The sequence below is a fragment of the Pseudopodoces humilis genome, chromosome 18, assembly GCF_049639895.1.
Source record: "Pseudopodoces humilis isolate 2021_Gansu_Grassland_sample_001 chromosome 18, ASM4963989v1, whole genome shotgun sequence".
Classification (NCBI taxonomy): domain Eukaryota; kingdom Metazoa; phylum Chordata; class Aves; order Passeriformes; family Paridae; genus Pseudopodoces; species Pseudopodoces humilis.
In genome coordinates, this window is record NC_142217.1 from 9,154,062 (window position 1) to 9,162,017 (window position 7,956).

The 7,956-nt window shown below is 46.7% G+C and overlaps 1 protein-coding gene across 3 annotated transcripts; it reads left to right on the top strand.

Moving 5' to 3' along the window:
• The first annotated feature begins 1,223 nt into the window (after positions 1 to 1,223).
• NTAN1 (N-terminal asparagine amidase) lies at positions 1,224 to 7,929 on the top strand. Of its 3 annotated transcripts, none has more exons than XM_005522906.2 (10): positions 1,224 to 1,385; positions 2,382 to 2,484; positions 2,572 to 2,637; positions 3,212 to 3,320; positions 4,231 to 4,304; positions 5,549 to 5,602; positions 6,359 to 6,412; positions 6,935 to 7,032; positions 7,304 to 7,417; positions 7,614 to 7,929. In XM_005522906.2, the coding sequence occupies exons 1-10, from the start codon at positions 1,305 to 1,307 to the stop codon at positions 7,791 to 7,793; spliced, it is 933 nt and encodes a 310-aa protein (XP_005522963.2). In that variant the 5' UTR covers positions 1,224 to 1,304; the 3' UTR covers positions 7,794 to 7,929. The 3 variants fall into 3 exon arrangements, with proteins under 3 accessions (XP_005522963.2, XP_014107941.2, XP_014107942.2); XM_014252466.2 differs by having other exon boundaries at positions 7,267 to 7,417; positions 7,614 to 7,747; XM_014252467.2 differs by lacking the exons at positions 3,212 to 3,320; positions 4,231 to 4,304.
• The last annotated feature ends 27 nt before the right edge of the window (positions 7,930 to 7,956 follow it).

Sequence of the window (7,956 nt, forward strand, 5' to 3'; positions counted from 1 at the left end):
ATAATGAAAAACAAACAAAAAAAAGCCTGTGTAATGTGTAGACATTGAACTGTCTGTACTGAACTTACACAGTCTTGTTTAAGTGTTTCTGGAACCTTTGCTGTGACAGGTTGGGTTTGCTCAGTGTAGTTGTAGGCAGGTGCTGGTGTTTGGCTAAAGAGACTGTAAATACCAACAGCTGTGAGAGGGATGCTCATCCCAAGGTGCAGTTTCATCTCATGTGAGAAATGCAAGGTATCTTTTGAAGAAAACATTTATTCTGCTTTAGAATCATAAAGTCATAGAATGTCCTGGGTTGGAAGGGACTTTAAAGATCACCTAGTTCCAACCACCCTGTCACTGGCAGGGTCACCTTCCAGCAGACCAGTTTGCACAGGGCCCAGTCCAGCCTGGAACACTTACAGGGACAATTTACTTCTGTGAAGATGGGTGGAAAGGCCGGGCTGGGGTTCTGGGCATTTACTGTCTCTGGGCTGTGGGCAGGCGGGATGCCTGGCTGTCCACATTCCCTGCAGGGTGAATTAACTCTGCTGCTACCATGGTTATTTCTCTTAGTTTCTTCCACACACATCTGGAGGAAAAAAACCCTGATCTTTAAGGAAAAACAGTCATCTTTGGGATTGTCTAAAAATCCATCTTGTGGTTCCTGGGGCAGAGGGTGGTGGTGTGGGGATCAGCCTCTTCTCCCAGCCACCCACTGATAGGACAAGGGGATGTAATCTTAAACTGTGCCAGGGAGGTTTATGTTGGACATTGGGAATGATTTCTCCACAGGAAGAGTGATTAGACATTGGAATGGGCTGTCCAGGTGGATGGTGCAAGTCACCTGGAGGCATTTAATGAAAGTCTGGATGTGGTACTCAATGCCATGGTACAGTTGACACAGTGGTGTTCAGATAGAGGTTGGATTCAATGATCTCAGAGGTGTTTTCCAACCTTAAGAATTCAGTGATTTGTAAATTTGTGGCTTTATGACAGTTATTATTTCATACCACAACTTAAGGATGCCCCGCAGTGGCGGGAGGCAGGGAAATCTCTGCAAGGTTACCGTGTTAACCTCGTCAGGCGGGGCCGCCGAGGCCGGGCGAGTTTCCGTCAGCCCCGAGGCGTGTTCCCCCGCGTTTGGCCCCGGCTCCAGGCGCGGGCGGTGCCCCAGGCCCGGCCCCGGCCCCGGGCGGTGCCGCGGGCGGTTCTCCGCGGTTTCCCAGCGCCCCGCGCGGCGCCGCCCGGCCCGGCCCGGCCCGGCGCGGCCTTGGGGAGGGAGCGCGGAGCCGCCTCCGGGCCCGGGCCCCACGCTCGCCGAGATGCCGCTGCTGGTTAACGGAACGCGGGTGGACCTGGCCCGGCCCACGGGGGACATGATCCGCGCCCACCCGCACCTGGAGGTGAGGGAAGCGGGAAGGGGCCCTGCCGGAGGTCCCGGGGCAGGAGCGGCGGTTGTGCCCGGGCGGGGTGGGTGGCGGAGCGGGGCCCCGCTTGAAGCGGCCCGGGGCAGGGGCGGCCTCGACCCAGCGCGTTCCCCGCTCTCTGACAGCCGAGAGCCCGGGGTAGTGGAAAATAAATAAATCGGTGTTGGTGGAGGGGCACAGCGGAGAAGGTGCGGCCGGGGGTGGGGGTGCCCCGGCGCGGTCGGGCGGGCCCTTTCTGCGTGAAATGACAAAATCTGGCGATAGAATGTCAAGGAGGGCACTCTGAGGAAGGTGCTGACCTTGCTTCCAGGTGTAAATATTATAATCCTAACGGCGGAGTGCGAGCCAGGAATGTGAGCAGAGCTGCTTGGGGAGCTGTTTCCCATCAGGTGTTTCTTTACACACCCTGAGATTATGCAGAAAACCAGGGCAAATTCGATAAAGCTGTGAAGTGTTTTATGAGCCCACAATGGAAATTAGTCCCCAGAAGGTCTGTGATGAAGTTCTACAGTTCATAGCCCAGGAATCCGGGTTTTGCACACACCAATCAAGCTAATAAACGACATACCCTTATTTTGCAAAGTGCAAAATAAATATTCTGGGTTATGGCAATAGAAGACTGAAACTTCTGTATTTCAAGTTTCCTGTTGTGATTAAACTTTCAAGATCAGTTCTGGTATTATCTAATGTAATCTTTGCCCAGTCCAAATGCTTTTTATTGTGCCTCCATTTTATGGTCCACATAACAGGGAAAGGTGTTTTGTGTCTGTGTGGAATGATGGGATTTAACTATTAACTTGTTCAGTTTGAGGAAAACAAAAAACTTTCAAAATTCAGAATACTCTGTAATACAAAATACATGTGTTCCTCTCTGACCTGAGTCCCTTTGCTTTTCAGAGGTGATGTTTCTGTGAAGTAATGGATACACCTGAGAGTTCAGCCACTGTAGTATCTGTTATCATTTATCTTTAGGAAAAGGCAAAACTTCTGAGAAGTCAGCCTGCTCAGATTGTGGAACCCAAAGGCCTTCTCTATGTCCAGCAGAGAGAGTTTGCAGTGACTACCCCTAAAGATGGTGTGTAGGAACATAAACATTTCTTCCTGTACTGAAGCAGCAATTGCAAGGGCTGAGTTCTTACAGTGTTTTCCTCCTTTAAAATAGGTTCTGTTTCCATTCTTGGATCAGATGATGCCACTACCTGCCACATAGTTGTCCTCCGACACACAGGTATCTCTAGAGGATGTTCAGAGCAAAGCCTGTACCCCTGAAATAGGGAATTACTACTGGTTTATGTGGCATTAATGAAATAAATTGCAGTTATATTAGTACAAACCTGAATCCCCAAAAGTCACATAATGTGTTAGCTCAAGACTCGCTCAGAGAGTTGGTGTGTTTAGTGTGAGAGTTTCAGTGCTCTCATTGCTCCATGAGCAGCTTTTAAGTTGCTCTGCACCCGTGGCCAGCAGCATTGCAGCCCTGGGCTGTGTGTGTCCTGCAGTCGGGCAGCACAGGGTTTGGATACTGCAGAGGTAGAATTTGTGGGAAGATCCTTGCTGTGTGCCTGGATTTCTGACATTAGCAACATTGCCTGGTCCTGTTAAGAGACGGGAACTGTGCTGATTTTATAATGGCCCACACAGAGGGTGTTGCCTCGGCCAAGTCCCGTCCCCTGCTGGAGGCCGCTGTGCTGAAGGGGAGCGAGGCAGTGGTGGGGCAGCTCTCCCCTGCAGCAGTGGGGGCTCCCACAGTTGGTGCCACCGTCACTGAGTGCCTGTTGTGTGCCTGTTGTGTGCCTTCGCAGGCAGCGGAGCCACGTGCCTGACGCACTGCGATGGCTCCGACACCGAGGCCGAGGTGTCGCTCATCATGAGCTCGGTGAAGTCCTTCTCTAACTCCACAGGCTGTGGCAGGTCAGCTCTGATCCCTTTTTCTGTTCCTCAGAGATTACTGCAGCTGTACGGCGGGGAGTTGTGAGGTGATTGTGTGGGGTTCAGAGCAGGAAACACCTCTTGATCAGCAGCCGCATGTAAAGTGAAAATTGCTTCCTTGACGGTGATTTTTGGGGGTATTTTTAGCAGTCATTCAAAGCACGGTTCTGTTCTGAAGAGTGTCTCTGTAAAATGTCACCATGAGGTTTGTGTTTACTATTTCCCGTTTAACTTTTGTTCCATATTTGCAAAATTTTCCACATAACTGGTTTTTGGTTTATATTATATTTTCCCCTTTTTCAGCATCCGACAGTCCATCAGGGAATTTTGTAAGTCCACATTAAAAAAAAAAAAAATGGGTGTGGAGGACAGGACAGTAGGTCAAAAGCTCTGAAACAGAATTTAGCAGACAAGCTTCACTCTGGATGTGGAGGCTTTTGCCCCTGTAGTTTGGTAAGAACAAAAGCTAGCTCATGAACTTAGTTTCATAATTTGTAAGGACTTTACATAGACACTGCTTAGAGAAGAACCCTGCTGCATGGTCTGGAATAGTTGTGAGGAGGTCATGGGAACAAAAATCTTCAAGTTTAATTAACTGAAGGATGATTACAAAGTTCAGTCCAAACCAGGGATGCTAGAGATACCCCGGGATAGAATTGCATGTATTTAATATTTCTTCAAGCTTGTTTCTTCACAACTTCAGGTGATCCCTGAAGTTTTCAGAATGGAATTATCATAACTTGCTGTGTAATGCAGACCAGCTTGGTGCATGTGATTGCAATAAGTGAGGCTTCTTTAATGCTTTGCAATTTGGGCTGGGGATTATTTTGTAAACTTATTCATTTTGAGATGTCTTTTTAATTGCTGTTTCCTGTTATTCCATCTCTGTTAGGCTGGAAGTGCACCTAGTTGGAGGTTTCAATGATGATAGGCAGTTATCACAAAAACTTACTAATCAGCTTCTTAGTAAGTTCACGTTTTTTCCACTCTCATGTCCAAAAAAAAGAAATTAGTTCTGGCTGGATTTGGGTAGAGTTTGTTTGTTGTCTGAGTCCCCAGTCATTTACTGGAAAGAAATGTGGATTCACTTTGAAAGGTCTTTTTCTCTTCCTGAGAACTCGGTGTGGAGAGGGGCTGGACTGCTGGGGCTTGCCCATGGTCAGTGCCTGGGCCACAGGGTCTGATCCTGTCCCTTCTCCCTTGGCTCCACAGCTCATACTGGGCTGTGGAGAGTTGGGTGCAGTTCAGCTGGGCTTTGATACCTGGCTTGATTCCTGCTCATCTTCTGTGTGATCTTGGGCAAGTGTTGTCACTCTACAAATCTGTACGTGTGGATGATTCATTAGTTACCATTCAGTTCATACCTTAAAGCGATGAAGTAAAATTTAATTACTGTTTGGAATTGTCTAATGAAAATTGTCACGTCTGTTTATAAAGTCCATAGTCCAGACGAGTGATGGCAGTGCTTTACTTGCAACTGGAAGTGTAAAGTACCTGCTTGCCTGGGAGTGCTCTGGCTTGTGCTAAGCACTTGCTCACTTCTGGAGAGGCCTCTGCCCCACTGGAATGTGGAGGGGCAGGGATGGGGCAGGTGTCAGGATTGGAGGGAGGTGTTTTAAGGGGGCAGACAAAAATGGAAAACCCAAGGCCCTGGGCTGCAGTCTTGTGGCTGTGACACCTGATGGGGGTTATGTGTCATGTGAGAGTTCTGTGCAGAACAAAGTACTTTGGTTAACTTACTTTAACCTTCTGATTTTCATGCATCAAGGTACAATTTGAATCAATACTGCTGTATTGCTATCAGAACTTCAAAAAAAAAGAGGGTTTTTTTGTTGTTGTTTGGGATGGTGAAAGGTAGAACTAATTAACAGTTAGTGAAAGATTTGGTTTGCACTATATATGTAATATTTTAGGAAAAAACGTTTAAATACAAGCTGCTAACTGTATAGCAGACTAGAGCAGAGCTGATGTGATGCCAAAACTAAGCTAGTGTCAGTAGAAGGAGTAAGTGGTGGATCACTTTCTTAGCAGATTTTTGCTGCTACAAATGGTCCCTCTCTGTAAATTCCTGTGAGTTTGAAGCAAATGTACAGAACCCTGTTTGCAGTGTTCCCCTACCTGGGGCAGGGGTTTAGGTGTGTGTCCCTCACCCCCAGACAGCAGTGCCCTGCCACCACTCACTGACAGTTTTGCTGTCCTTGTCGTCACAGGAGCGTTTGACCTCCAGCCGGAGGACGTTCACTTAGTGACTTTCTGTGTAACAGGTAAGAAAATGTTCCCTTGGGTTTGGAAGTGCCTTTCCTGAAATAAAAGGGCAGGGGGCTTCTCAGACATGGCTTTTTCTCTGTCCTGTAAGAAAGAACAGCACAAAGTCCTCCATACCAACGTGTACTTTTCAGTTTTACTGCTGGTGTGTGATGTCAGAGAGCCAGTGCAGGGGGCATTTGCTCCTCACCAAGTGCTGCTGCACTGTAATCATGGCCAGGTTATTTTGGCACATTTATCTCAAGGAACAGGCTCTGTGGATATCTTACAATTGAGAAGGGCACTTACAGACCTTTGTTCTGCTGGGCTGCTGGGCCTGCCTCCCTGCAGGATCCAGTAAATTCATAAACTTCAGTTCATAGTGTGTGACATCATGTGAAGGAGTAATTTCCTTTTCTTTGTATGATGTTGAGGTCACATTTCCATCCCCTTTCCATGTCAGAGGTGTTGATGACTCGTATCTTTGAACCTTGGTATCATGGTGGTTCTGTATTGTGGTTTTTTCCCTGTAAATTGTCCATGCAGAAGCAGGGGCAGTTGGCTGGAGCTGGCTGTTCTCTTAGGAGAGAGCTCCACGTCCCACGCATGTTGGTACTGACCTCTGCTGCCTTTTCCATATTTCTTTCAGGCTTCCTTTTTTTTCTGTCTTATGCAACATCAGATCTCTTGCTTTCCAATAACATACAATTAAATAAATGCTGCTCAGACTAAAATCCAAAGCCCTACAAGTTTTGACTTCTTTTTCTTCATTACAGAACTAAATGACAGAGAAGAACAGGATATTCACTTTCCAATCATTTATGGAATAGGTGAGTTAGTTAAATTAGAATTGAATTTTCTTTTGGTAACTGGATTGCTTTTCAGATTCCAGTAGTAAATGGGCTGCTTTTAATGACTGAGGCAAGTACACCCTAAAAGTTGTACACGGCTGCCAGAGGTGTAGGTAAAAATGATTTTCTTGTGGTGCCACAGCCAGGGAGGTGCACACATGGAAGAGGCCATGTACAAATGCAAACAGATTTTTTCCCTTTAACTGCACTTCAGAGTTTATCAGCATCTAACTACTACACTAAATTTATGCTTAGAATTTCATCTTCTTCTCTTTGATTACTCAGTGTTTTTTCTAATTATTTTGTTCATGTCTGGAATATTGAAATGCTACCAAAGGAAATGAAGTAGAAATGTGCTGTCAGAGGCTTGGGGTCTGAGAAATAAAAGTGTGTGATGGATTCTGCAGTTCTGCAACACAGTTTTGTTGGGGATGTGGTCATTGTAAAGAAGTGCCTTGAAACAATTAATTTGTACTGTATTTAATCTCTATTTCCTACCAGCTGTGAATGTTAAAACAGCAGAGATTTTCCCTGCAACCTTCCCAGAAAAAGGGCCGGATGAGGATCTGCGTTCAGCCCATGTTTTAACAGGAGCACCAGTGAGTAAAAGGAACAGGGAAAATGGGGAGACCAATCAGGAGCAATGAAAGTTTGAGGAAAATAATCCTTTGGTAGTTCTCTGTCTTTGGGTTCTGGGTTGGTTGTTACCAGTTCATGCTGTGTTTGTCAGAGTAGCAGGGGGATGCCAGTGCAGTTGGAGGGAAGCAGGGCTGAGCTGGCCCAGTGTGTCTGGGCCAGGCCAGGCTGAGGGGAACTCTCCTTGTCTGGGGGAGCCCTGGCTGCCTCTGCAGCCTCCATGTGTTGTTACAGCTGACCAACATCTACGACGCAAAGACAGAACAGCTCCAGATTGGGCCTTATTTCTGGGGGCCTTTCCCACATGTGGATTTCTGGTTGGAACAAGATGATGCACAGATTTTACAGGTACATTAAACTAACTGGGGTTTTTTTTTGTTGCCTTCTAGCTGAGTAGAGAGAGCGGTCTTGTAGTCTGTCAGAACTTTTCCCAGTGTACTGCTGTCCCTGGGAGGGTGGTGCATAATCTTCTAGAAGGGCAGGACAATGAGAACATTGTATCCTGAGTGTCAAAAGCAGCTTTTGCTCCCATCTTCTTTTTCAGAACCTTTCCACGTCGCCCCTGGCTGAGCCCCCCCACTTTGTTTCTCACATTAGATCTACATTAACATTTCTAAAAGAGCATCCATTTCCATCTCGGTCCCTGTTCCCTGACAGGAAACCTCGCATCTACAAAAAAAATGAAGAAGGGTTGTGGGAACAGGCTTGTTCTGACAAAATCTAACCTGGAACCCACCCCCGCAACAGCTTTAGGGAAATACAATCTTGCAAGAAGAGCAATTTGTTGCAAAGAGCATATTGCTGGTCACAAATACTATTGTTCCTGTGCTTTTCAAAATAAAATATTTTGATAGAAGTAACTTGCTTTTTCTGCATTACTTGTGTAG

Excerpts from the sequence above, each read along its gene's own strand:
- NTAN1 (XM_005522906.2), top strand. The coding sequence starts at position 1,305 with ATGCCGCTGCTGGTTAACGGAACGCGGGTGGACCTGGCCCGGCCCACG. Across the intron at positions 2,638-3,211 it reads AGTTGTCCTCCGACACACAG|GCAGCGGAGCCACGTGCCTG; the intron begins GTATCTCTAGAG and ends GTGCCTTCGCAG. Across the intron at positions 5,603-6,358 it reads AGTGACTTTCTGTGTAACAG|AACTAAATGACAGAGAAGAA; the intron begins GTAAGAAAATGT and ends TCTTCATTACAG.